The 23,830-nt window shown below is 35.2% G+C and overlaps 1 protein-coding gene across 3 annotated transcripts in view; it reads left to right on the top strand.

Annotated features, from left to right (window-relative positions):
- Positions 1-23,830, top strand: part of LOC150109764 (cyclic AMP-responsive element-binding protein 1-like) — a 341,490-nt gene that overhangs the window by 303,384 nt on the left and 14,276 nt on the right. For all 3 annotated transcript variants that reach the window (XM_090408762.1, XM_090408798.1, XM_090408686.1), the window contains 3 exons: positions 13,989-14,310; positions 19,500-19,646; positions 21,794-21,962. In XM_090408762.1, the coding sequence (XP_090264888.1) occupies positions 13,989-14,310; positions 19,500-19,646; positions 21,794-21,962 (638 nt within the window). The remainder of the gene's footprint in view (positions 1-13,988; positions 14,311-19,499; positions 19,647-21,793; positions 21,963-23,830) is intronic.

The raw sequence follows: 23,830 nt of genomic DNA, 5'->3' as shown, positions 1-23,830 counted from the left end.
TAAGGAGGAATAGCATGGGTGAGGGTACAGAATTCTGGGTTATTCCAGCATTGATTAAAAAAAAAAAAAAAAAAAAAAATCTGATTAGAGGAAACAGAGATTACATCATAGTGAATGACCAGAGAGGGTGAACTCCAGTCACAAAGGGAGACCATAAGATCATAATTTGTTGAGAAAGTCTCTATGCCAGATATGATTAAATTCTTTGAAAACATCATGAATTTTTTGCAGATATTTTCATGACCTACCTATGTCCAAAGGTAGGTTAAGGTTAGTAAGAGGTATGCTGTAGAATGATAATGGAAACCATATTGGTGATTACTAAGTAATTAATGGATCTTCAGGTAATGAAGAAGCTGGTCATTGATGACCTTCTCCATCACCTTCAAGAATACTGAGTTGAGAGAGCAATGGGATGATAGTTTTGTTTGAATTTTATCTCCCTTTTTTAGGTATTAGCACTGGCCATGCTGTTGAGTAGATGCCAGATAAATATGAGAGTTTTATTTATGCAATATGGGATGGGTTTTAATTCTGGAGCACAAGTTCCGAGCACAGCTGGAAGAATATCATCTAGAGCAGGAGACTTGTTAATATCAAGACTAATGAAGATTTTTTTTGATATTCTTTTGGCAAAACATCACAGGATGCAACTGCAGTGATCAGTTTGTGGTTTTGCAGTAAGTGATTTGCCTTGGTGTTTAAACTAGTGTAGGAGAAAAGACTAATACAAGACTTGATCTCTAAGTGATGTTTGGTATCCTCAAGATGTGAGTGGTGGAAACAAAGAAGGGCAGAAGTTATATCCAAGACTTAGCAAGGGACACGAAGACTCAAACAGCCAGTTGAGTGGGATGCAAGTGTATTACATTTCATCCTTATGAAGTCTGCTTTGGATTTTCTAATAATTTTTTTATACTTGTTTCAGGTTATAGTGTAAGCTGAGTGCAAAGTTGGAGTTGAACATATGCTGTATGTTCAACCATGGCTTAAAAACTGCAGAAAGTCATTGGGATGTGACATGAAGCTTTGATTCCAGTAAAAATTAATTCCATCAGTAGTTCAGAGCAGGTGCTTGGATTGGATCAAAAGAGTGAAACAGTAATCTTACCATGCAAAAGAGGCATTGAAATCCTATACATTCATCCAATTGTACTATTGTAGTGCCATATTTCACTTGGTTGAACAGTGGGAAGGAGTGATGACAAGAGGCCATCCCTGGAAGTTACGAAAGGAAACTGTGAGCAAGAGGGTGAGGAGTGGTTTCTTTGCATGGAGGGTGGTTGAACCATGGAATACATTGCCTGATGGAGTGGTGAGATCGAGAACGGTCAATGAGTTTAAGGAGTGGTATGATAGACTTTGTGTTTCTTGGGGGGGGGGACCTCCCCTCGATGAGTCTTGATAGACTTGGTGTTTCTTAGGAAGGACCTCCCACGATGAGTCTTTTGACTCCATGGAGGCCTGAATAATATAATAATATAATAATAATAATGTAGTTCCTTGTTTCTGCAAGTAAGCATTACTTGTGACTGACTGAAAAATCAGCCTCTGTCCACTTGGAAAAAACATATAAAAATACTTACTAATATAAAGAGCCAAAAGGCTTTAGTTTGGTGATGCAAAATTATATAACTCAAGTGGATTTTGGCTCTTTATTTTAGTAAATATTTTACATACCGACTGAGAGTTCACTTACGAAAAATACACCTCTCTGACACATCAAGTTCCTTAGTACTGAATGAGAGTTTTTGCTCTCTTAAGGTTTCTGCCTGGTCTCTGAGGAGAATCAACCAGTTCGAAACATCTGTCAAGCCAGTGAAACCTTATCAAAATGGACCAATAAAATATGGACGCTTGGGTAAGCACTCATGTCTTCTATGTGGTCCACACTAGGGCAATCGAATGCTAGCGAGTGTATTCCTGTAATCTCTATGGTTAGCTTTCATAGTTTCTACTTCGACTTTGAAATAATGCTGGATTTTTCACTATTTCACTATGCTCTATCGCAGCAGGTTCAGAAAAGAAAGACTTTTTTTTTAATTTTTTTTTAGGATCTGAGCTGACCTTATAAACCGACAGAATTTAAATAAGTATAGATGTGTTAACTTTCCCAAAATATTGGGAAACATTAATTTTCAGTGATCCTGAGTTACACCCTAAGCTCCCAATCAGTTTCCTAGTTAGGACTCTAGACAACATTTACTTAGTTTCACTTTATTTTGTGTTTCATTGCTTGTTTGCCAAATAACAAAATTACATGATAACCACAGCAATAAACTTTAATGAAAGTACAAATATTTCATACTGAAAATAACAGTACATTATCAGTGCATAGAAACAACAAGCAAATGCAAGAACAGGAAAACAAGTTATAAACATTAATCGGTTTACTAATTAAAAATAGAAATTAATATTGATATTAATAAATAATATTAAAACTATTTTTGATATCTAAATGCATGTTATAATGTAGTTTATTTGCTCTCTTATGGTGTCTCTGATGTGACTGAGATGATATTGGAAGCAGTGAACATTGGTTTAATGCTTTCCATTTTGTTGTTTTACATCTATTAAATCTTTAATATGTGGACAGAAGCAATCACTTGGTGGAATTCATATGAAAAAAGAATGCCTACATGACCAGAGAGAAAATGGAAGATTGATCTAGTGGAAATGGTTGGATAATGTTAGCATTGGCAAGCCTTAACAGAGAAAGATGAAGACAAATGGAGGGGAAGGTCAATGAATTTTGAAGTTATTTACACTCCAATCATTCACATTTGCATTCCACTCATTGACAACTCTCCACATAAAAATCTGCTCTTCACCACATCTTTATATAACTTCCGGGGATGGCCTCTTATTCTTTCCATCTTAATGTCCACTCTTTTTTATAATTCCTTCTTTATTAATCTAGTAAAAAAAAATCCCTTGACTAACTTAAAGATCTTTATCTTATCTCCTCTTTTCTTACTATTCACAAAACTCTGTAATCTGCATTCCCTGAACTGTCTGCATAACCAACACTTCAGAGTCCCAATTTGACTTTGGCCATTCGTCTTGGACCCTCTTTAGTGTTTCCACATCACAATGTGAGAACTTGGCAACCAAATTTGAGTACAATAGTTCATGTGTGATCAGACCAATGCCTTATATAGAGCACCAAAGTCTCCTTATACCTACAAGTCAATGTTACATTTTATCATAGCAGCAGTACGATGTGCAAGTCTTTGCAAATTGCAATGTGCCCTCGGAACTTTAGTCCACTATCTACCATCACTCCAAAATCCATTCACTTCTTGAGGTATGGCTTCACCAATAAATTACATAGCCTTATATCTCTGTACCCCAAAGTGTAACACTTGCATTTATTAATATTAAAACTTAGAAGAAGAAACTTAAAAGAAGAAATCTTATAATCCCTGAAAATAAAACCAATTAATTACTACATAAGACAGTATAAACAAAAATGGCTAGAACATTTAAATCAAATGGACAACAGAGACTACCAAAAATATTATACAGATACAAAATAAGTGGAAAAAGAAGAATCGGAAGATCAAGAAAGAGATGGCATGAGACCAGAACAGGTCATGTGGCCTAAATTCCATGTTAGGAAGAAGAATATTAAAACTATAACCGCATTCACCTGTCTAAGCTGAAAATCTATTCATTTAGCAATTGTCATCAGCAGTAGTCCTGTTAATTCTACCTAACTTTGAATCATCAGCAAACATTTGAAGATCCCCACCACATTAAATATCATTAACAAATAAGCATAAATAAATTTAATAAATTAACACTGCTGCATCATACATAACTTGCTGGTATTTTTCAGACCTGTTATCTGATTCCTTCTTCTGTAGCTTATTCACCAATCTGTCATGTTGTAATCTTTCAAATGTCTTTGTAAAAAAATAAATAAATAAACTCTGTATACGAATATCCCTTATCCAACAGATTGATTGCCTTAACATAAAATGTAATCAGATTGCTGAAGAATCTTTTATCCATTAACCAAATCCTGTATTATATTCCAAACCAATTTTTTTCCAACACTTTGATCACAACCACAGATATACAGACCAGTCTATATTGGAAAATTTTTTTTTGTCTAACTCTTTTGCACATTCTTCCAAAATATGAAATGATATGTCATCCATTCCCTTAATGGAGCCCAAACACAAAAAAAAATTGGACGCTGTTATTTGGAACTTTCCGACAGAAAATCATTAAAAGAAGACATCAACAAATTACCAGAAGAATGCAACATCGATGCTAAAAATATCATCAGGTCCCATTGTTTCGGGCCCATAAATAAAACAAAGGATGGAACGAGATTTCCACACCTCATGAAAATGACTTGCGACACTCCGACAAGCACATCTAAATTAATAACAGTGATCAACAAGTTCAAAGACAGTTGTCCCCAATCACACATATGTGCTTGACCAGACCTGACATTTACAAGGATGCCATCTTCGAAAAGAACTTGAAGAAAAACGTCAAAATGGTGACACCAGTTGTATCATTGACTACAAGCTAGTTAAATTGGTGCAAAAATCAAGTTACACCACTAGTAGCCACCATGGAAACCAGTATGTAGGCACTACGTAGGAAATGTGCAAGACCCTTGCAGTCAAATATATGCTTCACAGAACCTTGTATATCCACTTCGCCAACATCCATGTCCTAAACTCCAACCTTAATAGTGTCCACTACCACCTTCAGTCTACAAAACTTCACCTACTTTTTCTGGCAGAAACTCAGATCTCACCTCCCTACAGCACTATTTATCTCAACCTTCCAAACTACACACTCTTTAAATCCTTTTGACCCAAGAATGGCATCTGCATATGCATCCACTCTGACATACCTTGCCAGATAGCACCCAACCTAGAATCACCCAACTTTGACTTCTTTGGTTGTAAATATCCCTTCCCCACTCAGTCAAATTAATTTGCTGTCTCTATCACTTCCCCAATGCAACCAACCACTATGAGCTCTTTAATTTCATTTCCTTAAAAATTGATTTTCTCCAGTCCCATTCTCCCAACAAAATTATCCTCCTAGGAGATTTTAATGTCCACAACACCAATTGGCTTTCCTCCTCCAATTGCACAGATTTTGCAGGCAAAGATGCTGAAACATTTGCCATCACTGATGATCTTACACAACTTGTTCAGGTACCAACCAGAATACCAGATAACCCGAACCACTCCCCAAACACCTTAGATCTTTTCCTCATCAATGACCCTTCCAACACAGTGAAAGTAGTGGGCCCACCTAGGTAATTCTGACCACAATCTAGTGCTCATCTCCTCCCCCATGCAATAATGCTTACACAGCCACTCCAATACAAAAGTAGTTTGTCATTATAACAGTGCCAAGTGGGACAGCCTATGCAACTTCTATGCCACATTTCCATGGTTGGACTATTGTTTCTGGCTTTCCAACCTAAACATGCACTGAACTTATCACCAAAGTAATCCTCACCAGCATGGAAACATACATTCCCCACACTACTCTGAACTGCCATTCCCTAACTAAACTTGGTTCTCTAAAAGATGTTCCAAGGCTGTACAAATGAAAAACCAAACATACTGTAACTAGCTCAAATCAAGAACTCCATCATCCTTTAGAGCTTATACTGAAGCCTGAAATAGATGCAGAAAAGCAATTAATGCTTCCAAAACAGAGTTCAAAAGAGCAGAATGCAGGAAACTAGCAGCCTTTCCAAATAGCAGCTGAGCCTCTTTGGTCTCTCATCAAAGTGATTGGCCGTAATTTCTGCCCAACACTATTCTCACTTCATCATACCCAGATGCCTCTATTGTGGATGATGATGCAATTCTGGCTTCATACTTTGCTTCCAGTGTATGCATAACTGACAATGGTAAATGTTCCCCCCCCCCACCCCAACCATTCCAGATGCCCAACACACAATATATCTCCTATATTTTTTGCCAGAAAGAGATCAGAAAAATACTGTCCAAATTTGACACAAAAAAGTCTCCTGGGGCTCTGATGGCATTCCCTCAGTTGTCCTGAAAGTTTGTGTACCAGAACTTGCTCCTATCCTATGTTGCCTGTATATACTCTCTTACTTCACTGGTATCTATCCCACAACCTGGAAAGTGGCCTATATTCAATCCATTCCCAAGAAGGGCGACAAGTCACTGCTGTCCAACTACTGCCCTATCTCGCTTACCTCACTCATGCCTAAAGTAATGGAAAAATCAATTCCTAACTCCTACAATACCTCGAATTCACCCACCTAATAAATGGCTGCCAGTATGGATTCTGTTGCTGCTGATCAACAGGATATCTGCTCACATGTGTCACTCATCTCTGGATAAATGCCATGCAGAAGTTTGGCAAATCGCAAGTGGTTGCACTTGATATCTCCAAAGCTTTTGACTGGGTCTGGCACAAAGGCTTACTACCATCATTTGGTCTGTCTCAGGACTTCTGTAGTTGGAGTGCCAACTTTCTTTCGGGATGCACACTGTGTGTGATTGATGGTTCCTTATCCTCTCACCATTCAACTAATGCTGGGGTTCCACAAGGTTCTGTCCTCTCACCAACCCTCTTCCTACTATATATCAATGCCCTACTTCAGTTGACCTCCAACCCAATACACAGTTTTGCAGATGACAGTACATTGTACTCCTTTCTTTCATTTGATAAACCTTACTCTACACAACTCACCTCAACCTACAGAACATCAACCACTACCGCCCTCAATTCTGATCTCCGATTCATCCTCCAATGGGGTTCAGATAACTTCATCCATTTCAGTGCTAATAAAACCAGTTCTATCTTATTTCTCATAAAAAGGTATCTCATATTTCTCAGGGGGTTACTTCACCTCTGAACAGCTGTTAACATGATACAAATCTCAAATCCACCCCAGCTATTGAATACTGCTCTCATATGGGGTGGAGCCCCTAAAAGCTCCCTCAGAATGACTCAATTGACTCAATACAGAGGAGAGCAATTAGACTTATTAATGACCCATCTCCTACCAACTCACTATCCCCACTTTTGCACAGACTTTTGGTTTCTGCAATATGTATATTCTACAAATATTTCCATGGGAAATGCTCATCCAAAATAACATCAATAATTCCCCCACTTAGTACTAAGCTCATTGGAACACATGCAATTTGTTCCTTGAAACAAACAGAACAGTTTCTTTTCCTCTTCCTTCATCCATGCAACTACTGAATTGTGGAACAGTCTTCCCCTTGTTGTGTTTCCTGTCTTACAAATACAGTCTTTCAAATCAAATGTCAAGTTCCTCTTTTCCCAACCCACTACATATAGGGTACTAATGTACTGTAGGTTGATCAACCAACCTCTCATGTATGGGCTCAACATAATAAAATAAAATAAAAAATTCCTACAGCCTTTTAACATGTAACCCAAGCCATACTTGATACACCTCTGATTCCTTCACCTTTAATTCTCCTAATACTTGCCTTCCTTCTACGTGTTCCATAGCATCATTCACACCAGTATGATATACACTGATGAATTGTTAATTAAATAATTCCTCTTTATAATTCACTGTGGTTACACTGCTGCCATAACTGTCTAGCATTGTTAACCTGCCATAATTATTTTTCATCTTGCTTGTTTGCATATAGCAGAAAAATTCCCTTGTATTAGCTTTGACTTGGCCAATCTCCTCTCATATTCAATTTTTTTTAAAATTATTTTTTCTTAACCATGTTTATCACTTTTATGGCTTGCAGTTTATATTCTTCGTGCATCTGTTAGATGCAAAATAGAGTAGGAGTGAGATGGATGAACAGCAAAAATCAAGCAAGCAGTGACAAAACTTCTTTTGTCACTGCTTGCTTGATTACACTGTTCATCCATCACATTCCTAATCTATATATTTGCTTAACTTATACAAGTAATGCATAACTGAATATACAGTTATGCTTCATTATTTGTGTCAGATTCTACCTTATCATTTCCTATGCACTGTCAGAATCTTTTCTGCACAACTCATCAACCCATTGATGCTAGTTGATCATGAGCTTCTCATAATCACCCACCTTTTAGTTCCACATAAGAAATTGATGGTTGTTATCAACATAACTATTTTTGACTACTCTACTTTCATAGAATAGCCAAAAGATTTGTTATTGGAAGGCCACTGTTATATATAGATCTCATTGAACAATAGATTTAGGGCATAGTTTTTACACTCATCGCACTTACAGGCAATTTATTCCACTCACCATCCACTTCAAACAAAAAAACTTCTACTCAGTGGCCTGCTTACACTCTCCTTTGTATAGCTTACAGGAATGGCCTCTATATTTTCCTATTTTATGAATAATCCCTTCCATCTTAATCTGGTAACAATCCCTCATCAACATATACGTCTTAATAATATTTCTTCCTCCTTCGTTCCCCTATCCTTGAGTCTCTGTAAATGGCATCTTATCACTCAATATATATTTTATTGTCTCTAGACTCTTTTTAAGTCTATTTTCATATCCTCGAAAATCAGTGACCCTACGTGTGTGTGTGTATAAGGTATATTGCAGACTCGTCAAGGCGTTATGCCAGAGAAAACCTCCTGCATGTCGATATCATTCACATCGTTGCCATGATCAGTTGTCATATCCTCTTTATTAACAAACTTATTTCCACCAAATTTTAGGACCTTGTCCATCATCATTCCTTGGTCTCTGTCACCTCCACCTTCTGTTACATCCTTACTCTTATGAAGATGAAATACCCTCCATGATGACTTGCTCCATTAATAACTAAACTATATCCTGTGCATTGCTTACTATTCTACATTTTTGCAAAGTGATGTCATTCTCTTGTGATTGTTCTTTCTTTAGCTTATTATATATATATATGTGTGTGTGTGTGTGTGTGTGTGTGTGTAACTCTCTAGCTCATGCTTCACTTTTTGATTTGACTACTCTTTGCACTTCTTCATAATGCTATGTTCCAGATTGTATGCTTAATCTCTTCATTAAACTGCTTTTGCATCTATGTTGTTTAATTTCCTGACCTTCCAAATACATTCAGACATTGCTACTGTTAAATGGTTCTTGATTAGTGCCCAAGCAACATTGATCCCTTTTCCATTCAATAAAAATAAATAAATAAAAAGTATTGCTGACTTTTCCTCACCCATTCTGTGTAAGTGACTATTCTTTTTACATTAGCTTACATTATCTCTATTTGTATTCTTAATTAAATTTAGTTAAAAATACTAACAATGTTGGATTCCTTTTTTAATATCTTTGCTTTAAATATGATTCTGCCATTGATGTCTCATGTTCACAAAACATTAAGAAACTCTCATGTCTGTGGCCTCTAGGGGGAGGTTCCAGGGGGAGGAACCCCCTTTCAAGTTTTTAAAATTCGAGTCATCAGAATTCAAGGAGAATTGGCCTACCAGTCCAGAACTTGGGGGTTGAGCAGTGTAGGTGCCAGACCCCCCCCCCCCTTTTGAAGACTGGACACTCAGGGCTACCCTGAGTGTCGAGTCCTCAGAATTCAAGGAGAACCGGCCTACCAGTCCAGAACAGGGGGGGTGGGGGGGGAGTGCTGTAGGCTTCAGGGGGAAGAGCCCCCTAGTGGGTGTATATATATATTTTTTTTGAGCATTTCCATGGAGTCTGGAGACTCATCGCAGGAGATCTAAAATAACCATTATGCACACACAAATCCTTTCATACCTCTCCTTGAATCCATTCACAATCAGGGAACTCATAACCAATTCTGGCAACTGATTTCACTCACTCACTACTCTCAATGCAAAAAATCTGGTCCACACATCTCTACTAACCACACTCTTACCCAACTTCCATGGGTGGCCCATAGTTCTCTATTTGTCATATATTGAAAAATTCCACTTGCATCAATATTACAAAACCCCTTTAATATCTTAAAAATTTCTATCATGTCCCCTCTTTTCTGCCTATCAACTAACCTTTGTAACTCACAAACCTTCAACCTATCCTCATAGGGAGTATGTATTCCACTGACCTGTCAGTATCTTGGTCGCTCATCCCTGAATCCTCTTTACCAAGATGTGGCCAAATCATGGCTAATAAAGAAGGATAACATCCTTATCTTTACTTATTAGTGTGTTTTCCACGTCCAAGTAATTCTTTGAGCTGTACATGTAAGTTTCTGTGGTTAAGCAGTTCTGTGAGAAGTTTACGATATTGAGACCACATAATAATATAAATAAGGGGTTTTTTAAAAATTACAACTAAAACCTGACAAGTTTTGTATGTCGTAAGACTTACATCATCAGAGGTAGTGGTACATGAAAGTTTTACACAAAACAGCCTATTAACAATTAATTACACACATTAGATGTTTTTGATAACTTCACAACTGTTAAAAATAGTTTGATCAACTATTTTTAACATTTGTGAAGTTATCAATGTGAATTTATGCACATCTTTATGTTGAAACATGGTACTAATTACCATTATTATTATTATTAGTTTTGCTCTTTTCATCAGATTTATTAATTTCCTGCTTTGCTATTTAGGTCTCTAACCAGAATCACCTGTTTTTTTATGTGAACTGACTTTTCTAATGACTCAGAGAATTCCACTTCTTTCACATAAAAATGCTCTATGGGACCATTGGCATAAATATATCATTGACGAATTTCATTTTGAAATTTGCTCACACTCTCCTTGAAATTGCATTTTCAGTGCTTAGTGTTGAGTACAGTATTGTTTGTATCATCTTATAGTTATCATTTAAGTATCTTGTCTGTTTTTTTTCTTCATTGTATTGGAATACCATTTATATGGACATGATATTTCTCTAAGCTTACTAGTTCCACTTCTTTTTGTGTTGATATTTCTTATATTATTGCTGCCTGTTTTCAGTTCTGCAGAGGTTTTGTTCTGAGCTGAGTTTTCACTGTTTGGCCTTGTTCTTTAACAAAAACAGATGGACGGGCAATCTCCTATCTATATTCCAATGGGGCGGCAAAGACAACCTTGTAGACTTCAATACCACCAAAACTGAGTCCTGTCTGATTTCGTGCATGAAAGAGCTTATATTCAACTACAGCTTTTGCAGTCCCAATAAAACTTGGTGTACTTTTTCACACAAGACACTACTGAACACCTTCACTGGAACTGATGATTAAAAAAAGACCACTTTACTCAAAAAAATAAAAATAAAAAAATTAAATTTGAGTGGCTTTTCATTGAATCTGCTTCTGCCTTCATGAATTATTCTATTCCCTGAATAAATATAACGGTCTCTGTTAGAAGTTTTTTCACTTGGTTATACTATAAATTAAAGATACCAAGAAATTATACACTTTGCTTAATCCTTTATCCAAGTGTAAGCAAACAAAGTTTGAACCTGAAGTATTTTCAGGACTAGGGCAACTCGTATAAGGAAGCTAAGACTTCACATCACTTCCTTAGTATCCCATAATGCAAAGCACATCTCCTTGCAGACATGTATAATGCTATGCATTATGGGAAGAGTCACTACCCTGATCAGTTTCAACCTTTATTGAGGTCTCTTCAGTGGGAGCCGGACCCAGAGCTGATACCATGGTTGAAGTAATGCAGAAGTCATATTTTCATATAGGAGTTGCCAAAAGGTATCACACCTTATTATTAAATTATTCTGGATTAGAGAAAGATGTTAGAAGTATTTTCACTAGGCTAATCCTTTAACCAAGTGTAAGCAAACAAAGTTTGTGTCTGAAGTATTTTCAGGACTAGGGCAACTCGTATAAGGAAGCCAAGACTTCACATCACTCGCCTTAATATCCCATAATGCAAATCACATCTCCTTACAGACATGTATAATGCTATGCATTATGGGAAGGGTCACTACCCAGACCGGTTTTGACCTTTATTGAGGTCTCTTCAACGGGAGCCAGACCCAGAGCTGATACTAAGGTTGAAGTAGCTTCCTTATACGAGTTGCGCTAGTCCTGAAAATACTTCGGGTGCAAAGTTTGTTTGCTTACACTTGGATAAAGGATTAAACAGGTATATAATTTCTTGGTATCTTTAATTTATAGTATAACCAAGTGAAAAAAACTTTTAACATCTTTCTCTAATCCAGAATAATTTAATAATAAGATGTGACACCTTTTGGCAACTTGTATATGAATATATAACTTTTGCATTACTTCAACCTTCAACCTATATTATATTTTCTCAGTGGAAAACTCTCAGTTTGCCACTGAGAAAAAAGAGTGAAAAACTGAGAGTTTTTCTCAGTGGCAGAGTGAGCCTGTTACTGAGGGGAACAACACTGAGTTTTTGAAATTTGACCTGTACTTGAACATTCAGTAAAGGTCGAAGACTAACTGGTATTGGTAATGACCCTTCCCATAATGCATAGCATTATACATGTCTGCAAAGGGATGTGCTTTGCATTATGGCATACTAAGGCGAGTTATGTGAAGTCATTAGTTTCTGTATACGAGTTGCCCTAGTCCTGAAAATACTTCAGGTGCAAACTTTGTTTGCTTACACTTGGATAAAGAATTAAACCAAGTATATAATTTCTTAGCATCTTTAATTTATAATGGTCTCTGACTAGCTGTCATCTGCATGTAATCAGTCCAACTGCCAAGAACAAGCATCAAAAGCCAGTGGTGTAGTTTTAGGTCTCCTTGTATTTCTCCTGTTCATTATATTTTACTGAGATGTGCCTGCATGCACATGTAGGCATTTTATTAATGTATTAATTCCTTGAAAATGCCAATTTATCTTTATCCAAATATTGGGTTTTATTACCAGTATATGATTCCCACCATTTGCTTTGTTCTGTTTCTCATTATTTTTTTATTTCCCATGATTTTCCTTTGTGTTCTATTGCCAATATTTGATTTCAGGCAGTTTTCTTTATTATTATTTCGTGACACCTCCAAGGAGTCCAAAGACTCATTGAGGCCTACTCTAGAACTCTCTGTACTGCACGTCTACTATGCCATCTACTGCTCACTACCACCACAAGTATTTTTTGTCTGTAAATTGCATGTGTTCTGAAAGGTCGATTTGTCTGTATGCAGGATGAAAAACCTGAGTTTCTGGAAGAAAATCCCTGCTACCTCTGTATGAGATCAGCTAACTCACCTTCAATTAAAAAAATCCATATAAAGATTCCTTCCATCATGACAAGAATCATACTTAGGCCTTTTCCAATCAAAGGGTGCAATGTACCATCGTTCTTCCAATTTTACTATGGAGGCACTAAAGTTGGGCCCATCTAGGATTTGAACCCAGGACCTCTCGCACCCAATGCGAGAATCATACTCCTAGACCAATGGGCCAGTTAAACATTTTATACATTCTGTGAATGATACTACTGTAAATTCATGGGCAATAGATGTGATTAATAGGTAGGGTAGGTTAAATACTACTTACATAAAATCTGTTATATGTGGTTTGCAGAACACAGCAGATATGTAAGTTGTGGTCTATTTATATGGTGTTTCGTGGTTATCTTTATTTATTTCATAGTTTACTTGAGATAAGCTGTGATTATTCTATCATGTTGTACCATCATTTGAAAATTTTTAATGTATGTAATGATGTAAATTTTTCATGTAGTACTATAATATCTTGTACACCTCTTGAAGGTATATATCAGAAATTTGATTATGATGATGATGAAGATGTGATTGTTAATCTGTGTAAACTATTGAATAGTAGAATTAATTTCTTTCTTAACTGCAATGTGAAGTGAAATAATGGATTACTTGCATTTAAAAATAAGTTTTAAAAAAAAAACTTAATTCTAAAACGTGTGCCTTATGTTCATGGGCATGTTTATTCTCCTTGTAGGATAATTACTTTCAATGATTATTGTCATTGAAAGTAATTATTAGCAGATTAAAAATGTTTTTAAATATTTATTATTCAGTTATGTGCATGTTACATATTTCTGCTATATTTTAATTTAAATAATGCAAGTTTTCTCTTCTCTTTTAAATTTAGCTGATATCTGCTGCAACAACCAAAGATGGTGAAAATGCCATGTCTGCATCCTTGATTCCTTATGAAGATGAATCAAAAAAACGGCGTGAAATCCTTGCTCGACGGCCATCATACAGAAAAATCTTGAATGAACTTTCCTGTACAGATGCTCAGGGAACTGTAGCAGGTTTAACACAGTCATCTTCTGATGTAAAAGAGGAAGCAGCAGCAGTTGCAGCTAATGGTGGCCATGACATGTCAAGTCAAGATTCAGAAAATGGTGGAACACCTGGTACTATTACAGTCTCTGGAACTCAGTATCATACAACTGGCCTTTTAAAAGGTTGGTTAAAAGTTTATTTTCTGTGGCTCATACTGATAAAAAAGTAACAAAATAAAACCACAGTTTAATGAAGAAGTGGTAAGTAATGCACTCATATATATTTAACTGAAACTACATATGTAGAAAGTATTTTACCTTGGGTATAATATAATAAATGCTAAAGATACCAAGCTATTTTAAACCTGGTTTTACTCCATTTCCCAAGTAAGCAAACAGACAAACAAGTCAAGTTTGCGCCTGCAAGTGTTGCAAGTCTAGCTGACCCTGCACGTAGTGCAAGACCAAGGCAACTCATGGTAAAAGTAGAATAAGCTCTGATCACTAATCTTAATATTTACCCATAATGCAAAGCACATCTCCTGGAGGATATGCATGATGCTTTGTATTAAAGTATGATGCTTTGTATACATCTCCTCCAGGAGATGTGCTTTGCATTATGGGTAAATATTAAGATTAGTGATCAGAGCTTATTCTACTTTTACCATGAGTTGCCTTGGTCTTGCACTACGTGCAGGGTCAGCTAGACTTGCAACACTTGCAGGTGCAAACTTGACCTGTTTGTCTGTTTGCTTACTTGGGAAATGGAGTAAAACCAGGTTTAAAATAGCTTGGTATCTGTAACATTTATGAAACTACATATATTTCACTACTCACTTTCTCATCATTACATGAAATCGAGGGAGGTTCTAGGAGGGATCTCCCTCGATGAGTCTTGATAGACTTGTGTTTCTTAGAAAGAACCTCCCACGATGAGTCTTTTGACTCCATGGAGGCCTGAATAATAATATTAATAATATGAATATTTACATATGTATAGTGTGTCACTTCTGCATGGAATTGTGGTTTTATTCCAGGATAATTTTCCTTCTCCATGTTAATGTTTGTTTTTATATTAAGAAATAATGAGTTGGTATGTCTGACATAATAACACTGTTATTTCTTATACCTTATACTAGTTTTGTAACCTAGAGGTTGTTTTCAGAAAAAAGTAGCTATTAGAAATAACCATACAAGCTAATTCTTACTGTTTTAGGAGATTACTCAACATAAATGAATTTTATAAATATTGCTCTACAGAGAAAAGAATGTTGTCAATATGTGAGCAATAGTTGTATATCTAAACATTCAAATCTTTTGTGAAGCAACCAAATGAAACCCAATCAAGTTTGATGGCCCTCACTTTTACTGTTTACTTGGATTATTCAACACATTAATTTTGATCTTCAATGCAACCGTTTCTTAAATAGAACCTTTAATTTGCTGGCATTCATTTAATTTAATCACTGTAAGTGTTTCTAGAATTAATATATCACGTTCTAAGTGTTAGTTAATCTATATTTTAAGTTAACTACTACAAACTGTGTACACAAACATTCAGTCTCACATTTGATCATGGCATTAGATGTTATTCTGAATGAGATATCAACTCCTGCCTCGTTGTTGAAAGTGACCACAAGGAAATCATTTATGGTGGTAGCTAGCCATATGCGAGCTTTTGGAAAGAAAGTATTTAAGTAAAACCATAAGGTAGCTGATTATGGAAAGCTTAAAAGATAGCCTGGTGCAATAGATGAAATGAGGAATTAATTTGGAAAGAGATCACTGCTGTAAAAGCACTGGTCAAAGGATACTTAAAAGTAATGTCCAAATGAATACCAGATGTTAGGAAGTAAATAGACTATGTGTAAAATGGATGGGTGATCAGTTTCCAGTGATACCCATTATCCTTCCACTCTTGGAGTACCTTAATTAAAGCATTCCATGGAGTACCTTAATTAAAGCATACAATAATGGCAGTTTATGGCACAGGAAACTTCAACTGGTGTACCCTATAATCATGCCTTTTTCAAAGTCTGCCAGTTCATCTTACTTGCTTGTATCATTCACCCACCACCTTTGATCCAACACACCTCCAATGTCATGTATGTCGATTTCATTGTGGCTATTTCACCTTACCAGTGGTAGGGTGAAATGGCCACTAACTGCAATAATTGGACTAGGAATGGCTCAAGGATCACAGGTGGTTAACTGGGAAGGAACTTCCATTATAGCCTTTTAATGAATGTGAAGCTGTTCAGTACTTCTGACCTAATGTCCAATGCTCTTGTGATGCAACCCATTAGCAGGTATCAACAGAATAATAAATAAATTAAGATAGGTGAAAGTTTTGGGATTTAGCAAACCAAATCATGTTTTGCATTGGCTTAAACCAAAAGAAAATAATGGTACAATGTTATAGGATGCTATGCTAGTTATCATATTCAGTTGGTTTAACAAGTGATGCCTTGCTTTTTCCATTAGAGAAAACTGGGCAAACAGTGAAATGTCAGCTACTGGAACAAACATTCATCATTAACATGATTGATGATAGGCACAATAAGATATAATCACATGAAAAGAAGTGGAATTGGCAGAAGAATGGCTGTCACTTTCAGGCATTGTATCGTATGGATGCCCCAACTAATAAATAATTGAAGGATAGAGAGATTATGCCACTTACAATTAACTAAATGCTTTTGGGGGGGGGGGGTTAGGAATTTGTAACATTCAGTGATGTTTTACATGTTTACCTAATATGCAAATAAGCTCATTTAATGAAATTTTGCATTTTTCACTACTTCTGTTGTTAAGATATTTGCTATATAAAACTATTTTTATGTATTTGCTATGTAAAATTTGTATTAAAAATTATTGTGTTAATATAATTTACATAATTTTTATATATCTATATGATGAATTTATGCCTAATCATCTGTGTGCTATGTACTTAATTTGTTCGTCTTATTCCCAAACATTATTGCACTCCGAAGTAAAAATATCAGTAAATATTTTTTTAGTTTTCTCTTTGTATCATTTTAATTTACAGTTTTTCCTGCTAGCAAAGAAATCATACCAGCACCTATTGTCTTAAAAAAACAATAGTATTTACTTTTGTCAAGCAGGTTACTCTTGATCAGGTTTGGCACAAAAAATAGTCCCATATGATGGGACTATTAAGTCCCATCATATGGTCTATCTTCTGACTTCTGGAACTAAGTTGGCAGCTTCCTGTTTGGTCATACACATGATGACAAACTGATTTATTGTACTATATTAAACTATATTAAACTAAAGTTTTTATTCAAACATGGTAGTTGTCTCCATAATTTTCAAAAAATGCATTTGGATCACCATGTAAGCTTAAAAGAAATGATTTATTGTACACAACTAATGCTGAAGTTCCACAAGACTTTGTTCAGTCACTTTATTCCTTCTGTATATCAGTAACTTTCTCCAGTTTACTGCAAATCCAGTCAACTGGTTTCCTGATGATAGTACAGTGCACTCCTCTCTCTCTCTCTCTCTCATTTGACAAACCTTGCACTACAAAAATCAATGACATTTCCAGGATATTAACTATTAACTGCTTCAGTTCTAGTTTTGATAATCATGGAGTGGAGTTCTGATAATCTTTATTTTCAGTGTTAGTAAGTAAAACTCAATCCTGTCTTAATTTTTACAAAAAAAAATGAATATCCTTTTTGACATTCAAATTTCTGAACAAAATGAGATTTCTCATCTTAGCATAATTCCAACTTCCAATTTGTCTTGGCATATTACAAATATTATATCCTCTTCTTCTTCTTCATGTAGCTTCCTCAGTGAGAGGGTGCAGCACCATGTCCTTCCAGTTCTCTCTGTTGGTGGCTTTCCTTTTTGTTTTTGCATAGCCATGTGATCTTGTCCATGATCTTATATCTTCAAGCTATGTCCTTTGTTTTTTGCCTCTTGATCCATTTCCCATAATTTTTACTTCTAAAACTGTTAGTATCCTCTGTTCTGCTGAACCTCTCAGTACATGTCTTGCCAATCTCATCTTGCTCTGGATCATTTCCTGTAATAAAGATCTCTGTGTTCTCATTCTCTGTAGGACATCTGTGATTATTTGACACATTGTTCTGTCCATGGGATTTTCAGAGCTCTTCTATAGCACCACATTTCAAAGGTCATTATCTGTTGCTTACTCTCTTCTTGAATATCCAGGTCTCACTTCCATATGTGAAAATTGGTCACACTAATTCTTATCATTCTTTTCTTTGTCTCGATACTCACAGAACTTCTGAGCAGATTTTTATTTTTTCAGAATGGAAAAATAAATCTTTAGCTATGGCTGTTCTTATTTTTATTTCTTTATCTTGCTTTCCATCTGCAGTAAAGTAGGTTCCTAAATATTTGTATTCTGTTGTAAGTTCAATTATCATATTGTTTATGAATATTTCTGGCTCAGATCTGCTTTCTTTTGAGATTTTCATAAATTTGGTCTATTTTGCATTTATATCTAATCCAAATTCTTTACCTTCTTCAATTAGTAGCTGCAATAATTTGATTAATTTGTTTCTGTTTTCTACTATTAGAATGGTATCATCAGCATATCTTAGATTGTTGTATTTTATACCACTGATACTAATTCCTATTTTTTGTTTTCAATCTTTTTCATCACTGTCTCACTATAGATATTAAATAGATTTGGTGAAAGGATACAACCTTGTCTAACTCCTCTTTTTATTTTGACTACAGAAGTCTCATCGTGTATTTTCTGCTTGTTGTAAATCATTTTTATAATCTTAAGTACATGATCTTCTATATCTAATTTATCTGATATATTGAACATTTTATTATGTTTTACCCATTATGATGATGTCTTTTACCCGGTGTGATGTCTTTCAAAAGCCTTCTGAAAGTTTATGAAGCATATGTAAATGTTCCTATTTCTTTCAAGTGATCTTTCTATTAGTATTTTTAGTTCCGGGATAGCATAAATGGTTCCCATTCCTCTTCTGAAGCCTTTCTGTTGTTCACTCAATTCACCGCTTATGGCTCTTTCAATTTGTTGTTAACAATGGTTAACAATTATATCCTCAGCATCTAAAATTTGTTTTCTCTATTTCTCAAGCTGTTACTTTACTTCTAAACAATGTTAAGTCTCTCCATCTGATATCACTGAAACCTTGTTAATCCAAAATAACAATATTAAGGATGTGAAAATAGTTCTCATGTAACAGAAATACTAACATAGTAAAAAATGTTTCCTTAAAAAATATGACATGAATTAAAGCAATTTTTGTTAGTTTTCATATTGTTTTTTTTAAAGATGATTTTGGTATATTGAACTTTCTAATGCTTATTGAAATAAAAATATGATTTTGCAGTACTACCTGCATCTGCTATTCAGTTGGCGTCTCAGGATGGCAGCTTGCAAGAATTACAAACACTTACTATGAGCAATTCAGGTGCTGGAACTGCTGGAACCATTGTTCAGTATGCTCAAGGACAAGATGGTCAAATTTTTGTTCCAGGTATGTAGATAAAAAAATAAATTGTATCAACTGATTTGAGATAAATGGCACCTGTGTGGATAAAAGAATGAAACTAAGAATATAATTTTTTCTTGGCATCTTTAATTTATAGCATAACCAAGTGAAAAAACTTTCAACATTTATCTCTAATCCATAGTATTTTAGTAATAAGGTGTGATGTCTTTTGGCTACTTGTATATGGAAATATGACTTCTGCATTGCTTCAACCTTGGTATCACATCTAGGTCTGGCTCTTGCTGATGAGACTTTAATAGAGGTCAAAACTGGTCTAAGTAGTGGCCCTTCCCATAATGCATAGCATTATACATGCTTGTAAGGATATGTGAATTGCAATAGAATACTAAGGCAATTGATAATGAGTCTTTTGACTCCATGGAGGCCTGAATAATAATAATAATAATAATAATAAAGTCATTAGCCTCTATATACAAGTAGCCCAGTCATGAAGTGGCTCCACATGCAAACTTTGTTTGCTTACACTTGGATAAAGGATGAAACCAAGAATATAACTTCTTGGCATATATAATTTATGGTATTATGTTAGCCACCCAACTGGCCATGACATGTATACACATTAACGTTACAATGGATGCGAAGTCATATTAAAATTGTAATACCATTGATATTACATTGAATTATATATGATGGATATGAAGTGTGTAGAGTGATGTATTTCATTCATCTAGTTATTGATGCTAATAATGTTTTGTGTTGGGTTCTATTGATATACTTGGATATAGCCACGATAATACACCATAGTAAATTCAAATACGAAAGGCTTTTCATGGAATCAGCCTCAGCTCTAAGAAACAATCCAAACCTCAACAAATTTGGGTGCATGAGACTGCCCCAAATGTGGGAAACCTACATCAGAAGACCTTCAGCCCAATCGCCCAAGAACCAACATTGCCCTCTATGGGACACCATCAGGACTTTTAGGAGAAAGAATAGCTTCCTGCTCTGTCCTCATTTACTGTTTGTTGTGCTTGTGTGCATGTGTCTTGCTTTCAAGTTCCTATGAAAATGGCAAAGTGATGTTGCTGAAATATTGGAAGTGTATTAAAATTTATTTTAATGTATATCCTAGTATACGTTGTAATTTCCTTAAGCTATTTAGTAAATATGCATAACCAACGTCTAAGCCTTTCCACAAGAATTACATGAGAACTTGGATGATAATAATAATAATAATAATAATAAGTTGCTTTGTTTTAGGATAAATGCCTTAGTGTCACAGTGGCAAAAAGGCATCATAATTTTCAACATTCATTAACAAATGTAATGTGTTATACATGCATTTCTGTCAGAATAAAATTCCTTGAATAAAAGTGCTCATTAAGTTGAAATATCAGGGAAAGAAAAAAAAAATTACTGTTGGAATGATCCTTGCATGATAATATTTTAGTGTAACAAATCTTTAATGTCTAGCTACCAATAAAGGAAGCTAGGCACATAGAAGTAGAGTATTGTATGTTGGTGACATTCCCTGATTGATAACGTCTTATTGTGCCAGACCATCAATAGGAGCTTAACCACATCGCCGTCAATATGGATAAAATACATCACTTCTCATACACTTTGTATTCATCATATATTTCAATGTAATATCATTGATATTACAATTTAATATGCACTTTGCATCCATGGTAACCTTGACGTGTTTACACGTTGGCCAGTTGGGTGGTTAAAATAATGGAATTGCTGTTTTTCCCATAACATAGATCACATATTACTGAAGTAATTTTATACTGAATACTATCCTTGGCTGGCTGAGTAGATAAACATCTCTGCTTTCCAATCTAGAGGATGTATGTTCAAAACCCATTTGGTATACATGTTTGTAAATGTCTTTAGGTAGTAACAGATGATTTTCATTGCCAGTGTGCTATTCCAGCCTGAAGCATCTTGAAAAAATTGCAGTGGTTTGGATTTGAAGCAGGGTTTTTGTAATATTAACTCTTAGCCTACCTATTTTTTTATTATGATGTTGTAAGTTTGCAATCTTCTGCAGAAGAATTGACATAAATAAAAGTACACATTATTCCTTTATTAATCTGTATGTGAAATGTATGTTTATTTATTTATTTTATTATGTTATTATTATTATTATTTTTTTTTTCATGCAGTGACAGTATCAGCATCTGATCTCCAGACTTATCAGATTCGGACATCTGGAGGAACCCCAACCACTGCCTTAGCTCAAGGAGTTGTGATGGCTACATCAAGCAGTATACCTCCACAACAGCTTGCTGAAGAAGCATCCAGGAAAAGAGAGTTGCGATTATTAAAAAACAGGTTTGTTAATAATTTTTTGTGAAATTAAAAAGCAGATAAATGTAAATACAACAAGTTCTTATTTATCTGATTTCTATGAAACCTTAGAATAGTTATTAAATATGCATATATTTTACTGACTTACATTCTTTTTATGTCTAAACTTTCTACATTATAGTTGCATAGATCATTGCGCTTCTTCATTAAAGTAATTTATAATTCTTTAATGTAGTTCTCGTTTCACATTTTTTGGTTAGCAGAAATGTGCTTGTTTGACTGAGTTTCTTTTGCTAACAGTTTGAAGGAGAAGTAAGATTTTATGATTGGACAATTTTTCTTAAGAAAGCTAAAAAAAAACATGTATGGAATGCCCAAGATAACCACTCTTAATGACTATTTGCAAAAAAAAAATTTATTTTTATATCTTTAATGCTTTAACTACAATTTGGTAATAATTGTTTATGGAAATTTTGCAGCCAATTTTAATTAATCATATTTGCAACACAGTCTTTTTCAACTTTTGTTTTTTTAACATACTTTGGAAAGTTTCAGGTTAGAGATGATATCGAAACTATCAAGTGAATAAACCTCTTTTGTTTATAAAAATTTTAATTACCGTATATTTTCGCTTATAATGCGAACTAGAAATTTTGTTTGAAAACTAGCCCTAAAATGCCATGTCTACGTATAATGCGATCTGTTAATCTTGTTCCATAACATTATAAATAATACAATACGAATTAACGAAAGAAATATTTATTTTAAAACAAAATGTCAAAATTCTTTAAATTCTTCTTCATCTTTTGAGTCATCAAACAACTCTTTTATAAATACATCTGTAGGCATTGTGTCATCAGTGTAGCAGTTGTCATCATCGTCATCATGCTCTCCATTTTGTTGTGCGTCATCCTCGCTTTCATATATGACATGATCTTCGATCCATCCATTGAATTACTTATTCCACATTTAAGAAATGAGCGTTGAATCATTTCAGATGGCATCAAATCCCAAGCTTCTTTAACCCAGCTGGTGACTAGGGTGATCTCAGGCTTCTGAAAATTCCCACCCTTTGTCATCTTCACCAAACCAGATGACGTCCATTCTCTCCATTTTTCATGTAAGTGATCTTTAAACGGCTTAATCAAGCTGACATCAAGCAACTGCAAAACGGAAGTTAGACCACCCAGTATGACTGCTAGGTCTGTACATAGCTCACATGCTTGCCTCCGTTAAATGCACCCGGAACATATCCCAGACTAGCATGCTTTGTTGATGTAACAAGCTGCCTGGACGTATGTTCAATACTTGATCCATCCACAATTGTACACCTTCTTCATCCATCCAACCATTCTGATTGGTGCGAACAATGACACCTGGTGGAAATTTCATAGGCTTTGGAATTTTCTTCCTTTAAAATATCACTGTCGGCTTTAATTTGGTTCTGTCTGCCATGCAAGCTAGAACGATGGTAAAATGTGTTTTTTCATGTCCCGTTGTTTTTATGAGGACACCCTTTTCACCAACTGAGTTTACTGTTCGATTCCCAGGCATATCAAAGTACATGGGCGTCTCATCCATATTGCTTATTTGGCAAAGTTCATATCCGTGACACTTCCGTAATTTTATGATAAATTTATGGAAGGACTGCTCTTTTTCTTCAAGCTGCTTAGGTAACTTCTGTGCAATTTTTGTTTGGTGTCGTAAGTTAATGCTTTGCGTTGTATAAATCTGTTGCACCACCCAGGCGAAGCAAGTAAAGATGAAATACCTGGTGTGTCCTTGAATTTACCATTCTTGAGTTATAGAGCTCGAAAACGAATTGCATTTCTTGTTACTATAATGCCATCTTGTCGTTGCATAAAAATCCATTCATTTAGCTCTTCTTCGAG

Source organism: Typopeltis vanoorti, chromosome 1 (genome assembly GCF_054136105.1).
Source record: "Typopeltis vanoorti isolate ZY-2024b chromosome 1, IOZ_Tvanoo_1.0, whole genome shotgun sequence".
In the NCBI taxonomy this organism is placed as follows: domain Eukaryota; kingdom Metazoa; phylum Arthropoda; class Arachnida; order Uropygi; family Thelyphonidae; genus Typopeltis; species Typopeltis vanoorti.
This window is presented reverse-complemented; position numbering and strand designations above follow the sequence as displayed.